Source organism: Agrilus planipennis, unplaced genomic scaffold (assembly GCF_000699045.2).
Source record: "Agrilus planipennis isolate EAB-ADULT unplaced genomic scaffold, Apla_2.0 scaffold97, whole genome shotgun sequence".
Taxonomy (NCBI): domain Eukaryota; kingdom Metazoa; phylum Arthropoda; class Insecta; order Coleoptera; family Buprestidae; genus Agrilus; species Agrilus planipennis.
Genome location: NW_020438864.1, coordinates 384963 through 402274, shown reverse-complemented (window position 1 = coordinate 402274; position 17312 = coordinate 384963). Strand labels below are relative to the sequence as shown.

Here is a 17312-nt window from a genome sequence, read left to right as displayed (position 1 = left end):
GTTTACTTTGCAAACAATTAGTTTATTAGAGGTATCTTTTCTATTGTGTATTTTAATATTGACTATTAATGATAGGTGTGTCATTAGGGGTTTATCCCAACATCATAATATTACAATTAGTTCGTATTTCTTATCTTTATTTTGTAGTCGTAAAATCTATTATTTTCGTTGGTGTGCAATAGTCGATACAATTGATCACCTTCAAATCATTAACATCTGATACGAAGAATTGTTGCACGTTGGACAGTCGTACGTGCACCCATCTTTTCCTTTATCTTCTTATCGAACCGCACCCCTTATACCCCACTTTCTTATATTGGACCAACCACCCTGTTTTTTCTATTACTAATCCAATTAATGTTTCTAAACTTTGCTAACTCCACTTACTCTCCCACTTCACACAATTTTTGTTAATATAAAAAAAAGGATAAAAGCACAATCATGAGACAATCATAGACAATGAGATACAATCAAAATCATCAGACCTAAGTCAAACATTATTACAAGCTTTTTCGTAACATAACATCAGTTAAGTAGTATTAATATTTTTTAGCGTTAGGTTTTTATTTAAGTGTCAAGTTTGAATAAACATAACATTAAAAAACTAACGTGAGTTTTAATTATAAAACAACAAAGTTCGTTAAACCAGGCGTCAACAGGAAGAGAAAATAATATCATTCTGCAGGAATGGTATCACCATTTTTACCGTTTCTAAAATATCGTGGTAAACGGTGTTATTTAATGAATGAAATTAGACTGGCCGAGCACTGACCGAAACATTTATTTAATTACCGTATGAATCATAACTAGAATTGTACAGAGGAGGATGGAAAAAAGGGGCGGAAGAACTATTAGGGGAAGATCAATTTGGTTTAGAAGAAATAGAGGAACGCGGGAGGTCATTCTAGCTTTACGGGTTAACAATAGAGAAAACAATAGAAAAGGAAAGAGTGCGTACATAGGATTTGTAGATTTAGGGAAAGCTTTAGACAATGTTAAATGGGACTAGATGTTAAATATATTTAAAAATGTAGGGATGAGTTACAAAGATAGAAGAGTGATACTTAGTTTGTATAAAGAGCAACAGGCAGTTATAGAGCTAGGAATGCAACGTAGAGAAGTAAATATTAGGAAGGGAGTCAGACAGGGATGCACACTGTCACCGCTACTTTTTAATCTATACATCGAAGACGCGATNTAAGACTGGTTGGACACGTACCTCCACTCTTTCCTATCCTGAGCTAAACTTCGCATTTCCCTAAAACTAGAACAGCCCACATCCTTAACTATTTGCGAAGAGTAATCTAATCTAGGCCTACCTCTACCCCTCCTAACTCCTGTTTCTGCCTCTAATGTGTCTCTGACTAGAACTTCATGCCTGAGAAGGTGTCCTACCAACCTAACTCGCCTATTTTTTATTGACTTCCATAGAGTCCTCTGGTCTCCTATTCTTTCCAATACCTCTTCATTTCTAACCTTTTCTACCTACGATATCCTCATCATCCGCCTATAACACCACATTTCGAACGCTTCTAACCTTTTCTTTTCCGCCGCTCCTACTGTCCATGTTTCGCACCCGTACAATGCCGTGCTCCAAACATACCCGTTATAAGTACAAAATATTTATTTATAAACTTATTGAGGGTATACAAATTACGTATTGGTCCAAGTTTTTCTGTGTTTCCTTGAATCACTTCGGCAAATGCTGGGGCAGTAATATTCCACAGATAATCTTTTATTCTCTTCTGCCTTCATTTCCGTCTCAACTTTCGCACCCGAACGACCATCCAACCATTCCCACGATTCCTGAATGCAGGCTGAAGAGGGCCTTCCGCCCTACCTTCCGGCATACCAGCATTACTGGCTGGTGGAAATGAAATACCCAAAAGTCTTGTTTGTTTTATAATAACTAGACAACAATTAGCAACAGTATAATAAAATCATCAAGTTCAGCATTTAATCATAAATTTCACCGTAAGGGTCTTCCATATGTGTATATACAGCAGTAACTATATATAATGTAAATAAATATTACTAAGTGTATTACTAGTGTTTTTCCTCATTGAAATAGATTATTTGCACTTAAACTTCTCATAAAATTTGTGTGCTCCCTCATAGGAGAAAGAAGTGGCACGGCAGCACAAATCATATAAAAACAGTATTTTAAGTTGACAATAAAATTGTTTACAAGTATTTTAACTTTCATTTTACTCTTTATTAGTTTACCTTCGTAATTAATTATCTACTCTTCTTTTAAAGCGCAAATGTAGCAAATGTAGAAGTTCTTGTTGGTACTCAACGTAAAGGAGGCGTTGATGGTCTTCTAGTACAAGCTGAAGAACTCTTCATCCATCCTCAGTACTCAGAGCCTCCTAAATCGATGAAGGCAGGTGCCGACTATGATGTCGGTTTGATTAAATTGTTACACAATTTGACCTTCAGTGATACAATTCGGAGTATTCGACTAATTAATGAAAATCAACAAATAGCACCAGGAACCAATGCCACGCTTGTAGGATGGGGATTGCAGTCAGAAAATGTTAATGACACTTATACTGATGTACTTCAAGCAGTTTCTGTTCCAGTTATCGCACAAGACAGATGCAGAAGTATTCTTAACCTTACCGAAGAGTACCTCACTGATAGAATGCTGTGTGCTGGTTACGCCGAAGGTGGCAAGGATTCCTGTTCCGTAAGTAACATGGCTCTGCTATCAGAGCACGTCATATTATATCGAAATATGTTGCTGCTATATATAGGTTGTTAGCCAATTTGAGGCATATCGCTTCTATTCTGTTTCGGTTAATGAGCACACCTACAACGGGGATGTTGTTTTTGATAAGAACTAATACTCTGCCAGCGTTTCCAACACCAGGACGATCGCGTCTTTTTATTGTATACCCTTTGTTTTTCACTTTATGGCATTTATTTTGTTTCATTTATTATCGTTATATCTGTGCCATGACTTGGGTTTGTTGGGAGCTTTGCGTAGACCTTTCTTCTTTCCATTCCAAAGGAAGTAACTTAAAATTAAGCAATGCCTGAATAAAGCGACTACTTATGATGTGATGTGGCTCTCCAACAGCTGAACTGTGTTCTCAGCCTTCATCCGCTGATCATACATTGTGAAACACTGAAAATGGCATTTATTAAGCATGGAGAAACGTCTGTAATAAGAAAAGCCCAGAAGCTCTTCATCATCGATTTTCTCATCAGAAGCATTAACAAAGCAGGCACACTAGGAGTAGGAAAATCAATTTTGCATCATATACATACGTGAATATTTTTGAGTATTATTTGAAATAAGGATTGAGAAAGACAAGTGCTCCCACTCCTGTCAGCGTATAGTCGGTACTAATGCACGTAGTGCTCTAATTTACTGATATTATGTATTCAATAGGTTCAACGTTGCTGTTGATGTCACCTAATTAATTCTTTTTTCGCCAATAATCAGTTTTAGTTGACCAATTTTATTGTCAGTAAATTTAGCATTTTATTTTATAATATTGTAATGTTCGTAGGTTTAACAAAATTAACTTCTAAGACTGATAACGACAAAAACTATTTATTTACACCCATTATTAAACAACACTATTAAATTATTATTAAACATAGGTTATGAATTATTCAATTTATTTACACTACTGTTGATAAGTCACTATTCACTGCGCTATTTATTTCACTGCTATCACTCTCAATTTATTTCTCGATTCACTTCTGCAACGGTCAATTTATTTTTTCCTTTAAATACTCTTTTGTTTACTTTCGAGAACCTTCTGAAAAACGTCCGGATAGTTTATTTTTTCTTTGAACTGTTTAACTGCTTTCCCAGAACGCAGGTACGACACACACATTTACAAATACGGCGCACATGAAGAAAGGCACCCGCAGCTAGTCGGCGAATCGATAAGCCGTTCACGCACTCGTGTGCCCAATCGCACACAAACACACTCATGCTCGCTACAATATCTTTCAGTATTATTATATATTTACATTCCATATATGAGATATGCTAAGATAGAGGAGTATTACATTATTTTGAAACATGCACACTAAAGTGTACTAAGATTTTACGTACTATTAAAAGATATTAATTCTAGACATGGTCTGGATTTGTTCCGAACGCGAAGAACAAATTTTATTTTTAAATGTCTTTTAAATTTTAGGGTGATTCTGGAGGACCCATGGTTGTCAATAACACCCTCATCGGTATCGTATCATGGGGTCGTGGGTGTGCGCGGGCAGAAATTCCAGGAGTGTACACTAACGTTACATCTATTCGTCAGTACATTAGAGATACTGCATCACTTTAAAAGAAAAAGATACTTATTAAAGTAAACAAGATTTACTAATAATCGAGTTGTTTCCTTTTTTAATCCTCTTCTCCGGCATTGATTCTTATTTCAGAAATGTCGAATCATAATTAATAATAGAATAATAATTAATTTTATATCTTTGTCAGTATGACCTTTATTTTTCAAACAATGGACATTTATGTTCTAGTTTTGAAATATCTAATTACACGTATTTATAACAGCGGTTCTATGTAAAATAGGCACAGTATATGTATGTATTTTGACTTCATAATTCAAGAAATATAAACCAACGGAAATTTTAATGAAGAATATTAACTTTTTCGCCAGTAATGTATCGAAACTACTAGACATGAACCGCAATTTTGATCTTATTAATTCTCATATGCAGTTTAGACAAATCACTGTCCCACTGTTGCCAACCTACTACAGAAAAAATCCCACGTGCAGGTCCAAAAAATCCCATATTTTCTCTAAAAATATATACAATATTTCTGTAAACATGGACAACTTTTCGTGTCGATAGCATAATACCGATAATTTTATTGTATGTAGTTATATCGTTTCCCAAAAATGCAGACAAAACCAGGCCTTGGGGGTTTAGATGTTCGGATTTCGGAACAATACACCAATTCAAAGATTTATTTTTATTAGTTTTAACATCTGTTTCTGATCTGTTGACTGGTCACTCTTAAGAAGACCATACAATGATACGAATACAATATACAGTTCAAAATAGTTCAAGACAATTTATTGTAGGGAGTTGAGCAGGTACTTGCAGGCTGCATGAGCAGGCTTGAACGCACGTCGCTGTCGTATATCAACCGTTTCATCCTACAGCATTATACGATTATAGCTGACAAAATTTTACGTTTACAATTAGAAGAATGAGCGCCTTCATAATGTGTAATCTAAATATCAGGTCAACAAAACTAATCAGAAAAGGCAAATTACAAAAAATCCCACGAAAATAAGGAAAAATCCCTTTACCCCTCGAGAACATCAAAAATCCCTCGAATCGGGATAAATCCCTCGAAGTGGCAACACTGCACTGTCCAAACCGAAATTCTAGAAGTGAAATTTCTTTGGGCTCGATGGGAGTAAAATCTCAAGGCCATGAAACGACACGTCTTGCAACGTTTTGTCTCGCGACGCGATAGGCTATGAGAATAGAAAGGCGCGCATGCACATATCGGTATTACAGTCAGCTGTTAGTGACCGACATCTGTATACTGTGTATTCAATATACTATAGTGCTAAATTAACGTTTTGGTTATATCTGTGCAGTTATATTACAGTAAGTGTATTACAGTAAATGTTTATTTAACAACAATTAATATTTATTTAAGAGTGAGTATTATTATGTATTAATTCTAATTCCTTGTAGTTATTTCTAATCGCAAAAAGTCTTTTTCAATTTTATATCCTATGTGAAATAGTAAAGCAGTTATCACTTATCAATAATTTAAAATCCGTTTTAGAAAATACCACAAACGCCATCTCTAGTACGATGCTAGATTCGATTATGGTAACGTGCCTATCATGTTGAGGTTAGCTACGCCGGGATTCGTTTCAGCAAGTAGATATCCATATATTTAAATGGACCTTGTTGGAGCATACGTAATCCTAAAATGTAGCGTCGTACTAGAGATGGCGTTTACCGCGCCATTTGTGGTATTTTCTAAAACGCGCTATTAAGGTAGCAGGTAAAAGTTGGTCTGTGTTCTGTCGGAGCTGTCTGCGACGAGCTGATGAGATCCAAAAAGATCGAAATCGCGATCCGCGTCTGGCAGTTTCGACAGAATACAGACCACTTCGAATTAAATTATTTTAGTCGAAGTGTGCAGTTGCTGATTCTCTTAGTCGGCAAGGCTTCAAGTAAAGGAAATTAGCACTACAGGAGTATTATGTATGTGGTTTCTCCCATCTAACATTAAAATCCAAAATTACACCCAAACATTTGTGGAACTCCATTCTTCCTCTCTTGTTGTCAATATAACACTTAACGACTTGGGTTCACTATCACAGTTATTATTATTGTCTTCTTAAGATTTAATATTCTTTTTTTGTGCCAACCATTAGTTATTTTACTGCTGCTCCTTTCCATGTGTTGTCCATCGATAAAATAGCAGCATTACCGGCATACGAGATAGTATTATGCGACATTTCTGTTAGTAAGTCAATAATGTACATAATATATAATAGTTAACAGATAACATAGCGACGATAATACGTGTACAATTCCAAGAAGCTTCTTATGTCGTGGACATTTGCACGCACTGGCCATTCCTTCACGGCCTTTATCTTCTCTGGATCCACGGCTACGCCCTTCGCTGATACAACATGTCCCAAATAAGAAACTTCTTCGCGATAAAGGTGGCACTTTTTCGGACTGAGTTTCAAATTGACCTCAACTAACCGCTGGAATACCGCTTGCAAATTCTGCAGGTGTTCATTAAAGGTGCTTCCAATCACAATGATGTCATCCAAGTATACCAAGCAGGTCTTTCCAATTTGATCACTCAAGATTTTCTCCATCAACCTTTCGAACGTCGCCGGGGCTTTGCATAACCTGAAAGGCATAACTGTAATCTGCCATAGGCCCGTGCCGATCGAGAATGCACGTGGACTTTCCTTTAAACCATATTGATAGTTTTTATTGAAAAAAAGTTGATTGGAATTGTCAAAACAATAATATTTTGCTTTATTTCACAAAAACATAATGTTAACAAGTATAATTCATGTAGTATAAATTTGCGACTCGCTGACGCAACGGATGCTGGGACGCTGCTCTCGCTCGCTAACTTTTCCGTACCCCTTTTCCCTCGCCGTTCTCTCTCCATTCTACTCCACAGGCGGGTTCTTAGGCGTTCACAAAGGGGTTCCGCTAACACGGCCGGACTGACGTTTGTTTCGTCCTCGAAACATTGACCATGTTGTTCACCTAGTTAAAAAAAAAGGAAATTCGCAGTAATTTGGAAATCAAACAACAGCACAAACCGTAATAATCAAGCACCAGGCAAGGCTCTACAACAGCACATGCCGAAATGATCAAAACACCAGGCAAGGCTCTACAACAGCACATGCCGAAATAATCAAAACACCAGGCAAGGCTCTACAACAGCACATGCCGAAACAATCAAAACACCAGGCAAGGCTCTACAACAGCACATGCCGAAATAATCAAAACACCAGGCAAGGCTCTACAACAGCACATGCCGAAACAATCAAAACATTTATTTTGTTTTTGGCAAAACCATAACTCAGCAAACACAAACATAAGCACACCTTCGTCGTCGGTAGCTTCGTTCTCTAACGTTTCTAATAGATTGTTCATGTCCATTGACAAGCTCCAGTCCAAAGGTCTCAACTGTTCTTTAGCAGCTTTGATAATTTTATTTTTTTCCAACTCGTTTTAACTCGTAACGGCCTTCAGGTGTAATGCCCAATACTTCACTCAAATTGAGTTTTACTTGCGTGCATTTTACTAGCCCTGTAGACTAGCACGAAGTCTCCACGAGAGTATTGAATACCTTCGCGTCTCTTTTGATTGACTTTTGAATTGAATCGATCGTTTTATCGACCCCCATATGACATTGCTCGTCATGAAATAGCCTCAATAACCCGAGTTTACTATGACGTGGGACAAAGAAACGAATCAATTTTGTATTGTCGGGGAAAATCGTTTGATGGCATAACAACCCATTTCGCTCGACATACTGTTTAGAATCTAATTATCCTTCGCGTAAAGAGGTGAGCATTTGTTGCACCTCTGCATTGGTTTTTTGTTCTATATGTAGCCAGGACTCATGTTTCGTGACCCGAGTACAGAGATAGGGTTGCGACTGAGGTAATCGACATTGCCAAGAGATGGCCCCTTTCGGTAAATAATTTCGTAACCGAAATCCTGCAAATAAATCCACCATCTGGCAATACGTGGATTAATTTCCTTTTTTTGCGCGGTGGCCTTTACGGAATTGCAGTCAGTTACTATTTTGAATTTGATACCCAGTAAATAGACAGGAAAATGCTTGAGGGAATTAATTGTGGCAAGCATTTCCAGCTCGTAAGAATTGTACTTGGCTTCCTACTGATGTAGTGCGTTTATTGTAGTACCCTACGATTTTATTTTGTCCGTCATGTTTTTGCATGAGTACTCCGCCATAGCCAAGCGAGCTGGCGTCGTTATGTACTTCCGTCGGTAGGTCGGGGTTGAAGACAACAAGTAACGGATCAAACGTGAGACAAGAAATAACGTATTGTTTGACCTTCTCGTGCTCGTTAGTCCAAACGAAAGGTATATTATTTTTGGTAAGTGTTATTATGCAAGCTGTTTTTGTAGCAAATTGAGGAATATACTTTCGGAAGTAACTAGCAAGCCCCATGAATTGACGTACTTGCCTAACATTCTGAGGGGATTCGGTTTTGCATAGTGCATCTATTTTCCGTGTACTGGGGCGTATTCCGTCAGCCGAAATTTGCCGACCCAGATATTCAATCTGAGTCTGGAGAAAGAAGCATTTTGCAATGTTAAGAAAGAATCCGGCGTCATACAGCGCAGTTAACACTAATTCAAGCTTTTGCAATCCTTCTTCTACAGTCTCAGAAGGTATAAGGACATCGTCTAAATAGACTAGGGTTACTGTATCTTTTAAAGAACCAAGGGCTTTGTTAATGGATTGCTGGTACCCAACCGGAGCGTTTGCTAAACCGAACGGCATGCGTACATATTCGAAGTGGCCATCCGGTGTGGCAAACCCTGCCTTGGGTATATGTTCGGGACTAATACAAATTTGCTGGAGCCCGCTAGTCATATCTAGAGAAGTGAAATACTTCCCTTTGCCTAATTAGTCTAACTGGTCGTCGATTCGTGGTAACGGAAATCTGTTTTTTACCGTATAAGCATTCAATTCGCGGAAATCTACCACCATCCGATAACTGCCATTTTTCTTTTTGACCAGCAAAACCGGGCTGGCGTAGGGGGAATTACTTTCACGAATAATTCCGCCTTCCAAGAGTCCTTGAATAATTTTTTGTATTTCTTTCTGTTCGCTCATAGCAAGTCTGTATGTTCTGCGATTTACAATGAAGTTATCAACAAGATTGATGTCAAGGGTAACATTAGTTACAGCCCGCAAATTATTTCCCGAAGCAATGAGATGTGGGAATTTATTAATTAGTTCGACTAACCGAGAGCGATACTCAATAGGTACGTTTAATTGTTGCTGTGTTTCATAGTCTGAATTTATTCGTAACACTCCCGGTAGCTGTCTTCGTACGATATGCGTCCCGGTGTAATCTGTTATAGCGGCTAATTGGGTATTGGTGAATAAATCGCAACCGATTATCGCATTGCAGTCTAAACATTCAGTGGGCACCACTAAAAACGATAAGCGTGCATGCTGGCCGGTAATTTCTACATCAGCGGTGAATTTAAATTGAGATAAAATTGTTCCCGGCGTTATGCCACCTAAGACATGTTCACTAGGTTTGAGTTTATGTTTGAATGTCGACACAAACTTGTTTGAAATTAACGAAACATCGGCGCCAGTGTCGATGAGGGCCATAAAAGTCTGAGAATCGATTTTGACTGTAGTCGGAAAAGTGTTTTTCTTTACGGAGACAATATTAATATTTTTACGGCGTTCGATTCCTTGTTTTACAAAACAATTTTCAGCTGTGTGCCCGCCCTTAAAACAAAAGTTACATTCATGTTGATTAGAAGATTTAATTTCATTTGTATTTGTATTACTGTTAGGACCATTTGCTTTGCGTGTATTGTAAGGCAAAGGACTCGATCGCTTATGTATATTAGTTTGACAATATCGTTGTATATGTCCTAGTTGGCCGCAACTAAAACAAGCTCGCGTATCTCTGGAATTTTTCGTTGTAATTGCACGTGTTTCACATCGAGGTCGTTTTGATGACGTCGGTAACTGCGAATTTTCAATGGCATGCTTGTGAACCCCTGGTTTTGTAATTGTGCTTAAATAAGCAATTAAATCGGAAATAGAGGAACGCGGGAGGCCATTCTTACTTTACGGGTAACAATAGAGAAAACGATAGAAAAGGAAAATAGTGCGTACATAGGATTTGTAGATTTAGCAAAAGCTTTTGACAATGTTAAATGGGACGAGATGTTAAATATACTTAAAAATGTAGGGATGAGTTACAAAGATAGAAGAGTGGTACTTAGTTTGTATAAAGAACAACAGGCAGTTACAGAGCTAAGGATGCAACGTAGAGAAGTAAATATTAAGAAGGGAGACAGACAGAGATGCACACTGTCACCGCTACTTTTTAATCTATACATCGAAGACGCCATCAACATCATTAAAGACAGTACAACTGTAGGGATAGATGTGCAAGGGCAAAAGATTAGTATGCTTAGATTTGCAGATGATATAGCAGTATTAGCATCTAGCAAGGAGGACCTAGAGATAGCTTTAAATAAAATGGAAGCGGTCCTGACAGATCAGTACTGTATGAAAATAAATAAAAGTAAAAATAAAATACTGGTATGCAAGGGAAGAAAAAGTAGGAAAAGAGCGAATATAAAGATAGGAGATGAAAAATTAGAAAAAGTGGCTGATTTTAGATACCTAGAAAGTCAAATAAGTCAGGATGGAAGGAGTAGTAAGGATATAAAGCAGAGGATAGCGCAGGGTTGTGTCGCCTTTAATAAAAAGAAGTCACTTCTATTTTCGCGAACGGTTAATTTAGAAATTCGAAAAAGGTTGTTAAATGTATATGTTTGGAGCACGGCATTGTACGGATGCGAAACATGGACGGTGGGCGCGGCGGAAAAGAAAAGATTAGAAGCGTTCGAAATGTGGTGTTATAGGCGGATGATGAGGATATCATGGGTAGAAAAGGTTAGAAATGAGGTATTGGAAAGAATAGGAGAACAAAGGACTCTATGGAAGTCAATAAAAACTAGGCGAGATAGGTTGGTAGGACACCTTCTCAGGCATGAAGCTCTAGTCAGAGACATAGTTGAGGCAGAAACAGGAGTTAGGAGGGGTAGAGGTAGACCTAGATTAGATTACTGTCGCAAATAGTTGAGGATGTGGGCTGTTCTAGTTTTAGGGAAATGCGAAGTTTAGCTTAGGATAGGAAAGAGTGGAGGTACGTGTCCAACCAGATGATGATGATGAATAAAATTAGTTTGGTTTTCAGTCACTGCCCGAACAGGAATGCAACAACTTCTGCATAATTCGTCGAGTCTTCTTGGGCAGGGGTTTCCGCGGGGGCGGTAGATTTGTGAGACAGGGTGACGGTGAAGATTGCGTAGCTTTTCAGCTAGTTGGTAGCGGACTAAGACCTAGGTAACCTAGGCACGCGCGTGGAAGCCGAAAATTAGGTTTTTAATTCAAAACAATTTTTCATGATAGTGATGTTAGTGACTATTCAATAAGCAAATATCGATGATCGGGTCATCTTATTATTATTGTACGACATATGTAGCAACTGTTGCGGCGATCGCTGTTCCATGTGGAATCATTCCGTAGATCAGACGATGTTCCTGCATCGTGTGCCCCCTCCTTTGAAGGCGGTTGGTGCAAGTGTCTTCGGCTTGTTTGGAGATGGTCTTGATGAATTCAAGATGTGCTCACGCTGACTAGGTGAGTCCAAGCAGTCGAAGTTGTGACGGAAGTTTGGAGATCATTGTAGTGACGTAGGTCGTGCTGTTAAGTTTCCTTAACGTCGTCTTTTTAATATATGTATGTCTAGAGGACATGCGAAGGGAGGTGGCTGAGTTGGTGATAATACCGTTGTAAGTGGAAACAGATATTTGTGGTCGGTATCCCATAGTATATGTATTCTCGGGTGACGAAAAGATGAGCGTTGCACGTTTGTAGTCAGGGATTGTCCAGCACCAAGTGGCAGTTCAAATGTGCCGCCACATAGAAGTTGTTGGTGCATTGGAGTTCACCTATTGTATAATCAACGGTCTGATTAGCGCTGATGTCGCCGACTTTCTGCCAACGGCTATGCTTTCCTTCCTTGCTTACTTATTCCTGGCTATGAGGAGCCACCATCACGGCAGCAGTCATTCGTCGGCTGAGCATCTCTCAAGAAACACGAATGAAACAACTCCTCGAGCCAGGAGATTTGGGGTATAGGAAGCCCACCCAATTTTTGCGCCATCTACGCAGTCTGGCCTGAAACACTATATCAGACAACGACTGCGAACCATTTGGTCAAGTCGTCTCCCGCTTAATGTTCATGCCATCATTGCAACTATGCGGGACAAGGGTCTGGATGAAACAGCAGAGGCAGCTGATTGTATCAAAGAAGCAATCCAAACGCAAACCATAGCCGTAGCTAATCCCACGACCCGCTCCAATTCGGAAACCATTCAGTGTTTAACCAACATGGTGCATACCCTCCAGTTGGATCTGAACAACATGAAACGGCACATGGTGGGAAAATTGAAGAATCAACCCGCTCAAATTTACGCAGTTTTTTCAACGCCTATTTGTATCAGACAAAATTATACGCCAGAAATTTCTAGTCGACACCGGTGCTGATATCTGCGTGTATCCCAAGTCACTAATTCCTGGGCCACATCAGAAATCCACGAAGAAGCAGCAAACGGCATCAACATAGCGACTTATGGTATCATTGTTCTGTCTCTCAATTTAGGCCTATGAAGATATTTCCCATGACGTTTCATCATAGCTGACGTTACGAAACCAATCATCGGTGTAGATTTCCTTGCACACTACCAATGGCTGGTAGATTTAAGCAACCAACGACTCCTGGATCGACTCATTCACTTCACCACCTATGGTCAATTAATCAACTGCAGCCAAACTTTCATCACTTTCGTCACAGAAACGAAACCAACCACTTCCTCATACCACGAGGTACATCAGCATTTCCCCTCATTAACTCGATCAATACTACCCCGGGTCCACCGGTAGCATATAAACCACGACGTTTAGCTCTCGACCGTTTCTCTGTTCCAGTCCCGTATAAGTTGCTTAGTTTTGTAAAAAAGTTTAAATACTACAGGAAAAACAATACCTTTTATATTCTGACCACTGTTGAGTAATGATGCGGGAAGATGTTCTTGCACAGTTGCTGGAAGAATAGCAGAGGGCTGATAGGATGGGTCATGCAAAACAGTGCTCATCGCTGTTTTTGACGTTCACAACAGCTTTTTCCCGAACTGTAAAAAAAATTTGTGTTTCATTCCCATCAGTCACTCACGCTGGTTGGCAAGCAGTCCCTCCGGATTACACCTGAAAGTAGGGCTGAAGGCCATCTTCGGCCTCCTCTCAGGAATCGTGAAAACGGGTGGGGGTAGTTCGGGTGAGAATGATGAGAAGAAGAAGAGAATCAATGATTATCTGTGGAATATTACTGCCCCTGACTTCACCTAATTGATCGGACGAGACCACAGAAAACTTAGATCTAGGCATACGGACCCGCAATCGAACCGGTGTCCTCCCGATTGCTAAACAATGGTCTAAAACTCTAGTGCATGCCGCTCGGTTCGATCGAATGCGAGCTCACATATTATTTACAGGGTGATGCACTTAAGATGCCCTTCCTCCATAGCGTAGTAGTAAAAATGTTTGGTATAAATGTTATCTCAATATTCATTGTGAACTTTCTAAAATTATCCATGAATCTACAGGGTGTACTGTTTTTGCTGGCAGATACCCAACTTTGTTATTTTTAATGGAACAGACTGTATTTTATTAAATATATCAATTCTGTGGTAAAACTGAAGATCAATTTTTTCAAAAACGAAGTGCCAGAAGTCGTGATAGACTTTGAGATATGGATATGTAAATTTATGACAAAAACAGATTGACAATTATAATTTAATATTTTTTCACAACAATCAATTATAATAGCACAGTATACCGAGAGTTCCGCTCCAAGCTCCATATCAATCACCCAATTCTGGTAATTTTAAACTACAATAACCTGCTTTAGTTAGGTGAAATACCCTGTACTTTAGTGTGTCATCGGAATGAAAAACAGAATTTATCTTTATGAACATTCCCTATACCTAAAGTCAGCTATTTAAGAGCTCCAAGCACTTTTCTGAATGATGTTATAATAATCCCCAAATGACTTGATAGTCTAGCATACTTATAGCTAATACAAAATTTTCAGTTATACAGATGCATGGTCAACTTTGTCTTCGTGCTAGCTTTGAAGTTAAGCTAAATTCAAAACGAAGAATTTCTTTGGTCGTCATTAACTCCTTTTTATACTCTTTTAATGTTGATATTAATAAAAATACCAACAAAAAAACATTAACAAAAACAATCAATTTATATACAAAAATGAACTGAAACACGAAATGCAAACAAATAAAAAATTTGTACAGAAATAAAAATACAAACACTATTTTAAAGGAATACGTAGAAATGAACAGTATAGAGTTCAAGGGAGAGTAATTAAGTGCAAAACAGGCATGGCAGAAGTTGGATTTCTATGTAAAAATGATTGAGAGAACAATAGAGTTTAGATTGAAAGGATATCAAGCTATGCACAAGATAAGAAGTTGAAGAGCATTGAAATAATATTTGAAGTTTTGACGAATTACATTTTCTTTCTTTTTTTTTGTAAAACCGTAGTTTTCATTGGCAATTTTGCACAAAAAAGCACTTCAAAATTCAAAGGCACGAGATAGAACGTTGGATTTTTTTACAATACTTATCTGTTTTTTTATGTAGGTGCCTACTTGCTTCGCGTATTATCCTCAAACTTAATCAAATTTTAATTCGTCCACGTGTGCCACTTTAAAATAATCACAAGTAAAAGTATTTTTTTATATGACTTGGTGTGTGTGTCTTACTAGATAACTATATGACGTCACTTTAATTAAATGTATTAGTGAATTAAATTTATCCACTACCTCAACTTAATGAGAAAAAGTTGTTGCTGCTGTCATTCTCTTGCCGAAAATCTAAACCGAGTCCTTTAATTAATTATTTTGAAATTATCCGTAGTGGTAAATAATTTAATAATACTTACAGCTTTAGGTTTGTCTATCGTAATAAAAAAATGAAACTTCAACACAAAATAAGATGTACAGGTCTGACGAAGGAAGCTGGCGAGCGGTCGCGTAGGTACTTGCCCATTTATGACCTACTTGGGTAAGTCACTTGGAACCGATACGCAAATAAGCTTTCAGTAGGCGTAAATTATAGTATTAATATAGATAGGACAGTAGCGTACTAGAAAATAATGTAAAGACATGACTTATCAAAAAGANGAAAAGAATTTGATCATTTTTTGTTATTGAATTACATAAAAACGTATTAAAGTAACACTCTTTAGGTGGACTAAAGATAAAATATGTTGGAAAACATAAATCCTGAAAATTCTCGTACTCTCTTTTTCTTTCACCAATCATTACTTATTCGTTATAAAGGTATAGAGATCGTCAAAGAAGTTTCACTTCCTTCACATGTACTGAGTTGCACCTGCTTTTTTTTTAAAGGAAGTGTTGAGTGTCAACGTTCTGTATCTATTGTTTCGTTATAGTTTTGATACGGAACGTGAACTTGTAAGAAATTTATTTCTCCTAATTTAACAATGCCGTCCAAGTTGACAGGTTTCTGCACCCCTATGGGGCCTCCTGATTACCTGCCTACCATCCCCTGCTACAACCGAACTGTACAATTCTCATATTTTAACTTCTATTTTAATTTTACTTATAATATATGTTTTCGTTTCGTTTTCTTTTTACTTTAATAATCATTTTATTTTTTCACTTATTCGGTTGTAGTTTTCTTAATTTTTATCTCACGATAGCGCTCTTTTTTTTTCAACCCTATGTTTTCCCTTATGCTCGAACACTTCCCGCTATCTATTTTTTAATTTCCGGCGCGAAAGTAATGTTAAAAACGAATTCGTTTTTCTTTATTGCTTTTCGTCTTACTCTTCACATCCCACTATCAACCCCTCTTTTCTTTTTTTTTCCCCAACCCTTGATCGGTGCTGGGGTTTGTATAAATAACCGTGCTCCTCAGTACCGACACGTGCGATCGCAACCGCCCGATCAAGTACGTTATGAAGGGCATCCCAACATCACTGTCATGCGACGACGTCCTCAGTGACCTTGAAGCAAATGGGATACGGAACACAACAGTTCACCGAATGAAGAGCCGGACTAAGGAGATTCCCCTGGTTCTGATCATCGCGCCGAAAGAAATGGAGGACAAAGTCAAGGGCATCAGGGCATGTTGCCACCTACGTGTCTCGATTGAGATGTACCGACAATCACGACGACCCACACAATGCCATCGCTGTCAGCGCATTGGGCACGTCCAAAGGAACTGCAAGATGGCCCCACGGTGTGTGAAATGTGCAGATCTTCACCATTCCTCCCAATGCACAAAGCCGAAAGAAGAACCAGCAAAATGCCGCAACTGCGAAGGGCCACACCCCGCCAGCTACCGTGGTTGCAAAGCCTTCACGACCAAAATACCGAAGACCATCACTACAACCAAGGCCACAACGTCTAGCGTCCGACAAGGGATCTCCTATGCGTCAGCGACAGCGGGGAAGCCAAAACCGGAAAATCCTACAACAGAGACAACAACAATATTCGACAGACTCGACCTGACGACATTCAAGACTGCCATAATCAACCTCGCCAACCAGCTCAAAGGAGCCACTACTCCAGGCGAAATACTCTTACACCTATTGGGCAACGCTCACATCCTACTTAAAATACTGAACAACTAGAATGAACAACATCAGTACCGACACCAAACGGCATGGCCTAGAGGTTTAGATCATTGCTTAGCATTCGGAGGACGCCGGTTCGATTCCGTGTCCGTCTGCCTTGGTCCAAGTTTTCTGTGGCAAATGCTGGGGCAGTAATATTCCACAGATAATCTTTCATTCTCTTCTGTCTTCATTTCGTCCGTCTCATCTTTCTCATCCGAACCATCACCCACCCATTCCCACAATTCCTGAAAGTAGGCTGAAGAGGGCCTTCCGCCCTACCTTCCAGCGTGC

The 17312-nt window shown here is 38.7% G+C and overlaps 1 protein-coding gene across 1 annotated transcript in view; it reads left to right on the top strand.

Annotated features, from left to right (window-relative positions):
• Positions 1 to 4618, top strand: part of LOC108736274 (trypsin 3A1-like) — a 17387-nt gene extending 12769 nt beyond the window's left edge. The window contains exons 3-4 of the mRNA XM_018468632.1: positions 2260 to 2692; positions 4167 to 4618. Coding sequence (XP_018324134.1) covers positions 2260 to 2692; positions 4167 to 4313 — 580 coding nt within the window. The 3' untranslated portion in view covers positions 4314 to 4618. The remainder of the gene's footprint in view (positions 1 to 2259; positions 2693 to 4166) is intronic.
• The last annotated feature ends 12694 nt before the right edge of the window (positions 4619 to 17312 follow it).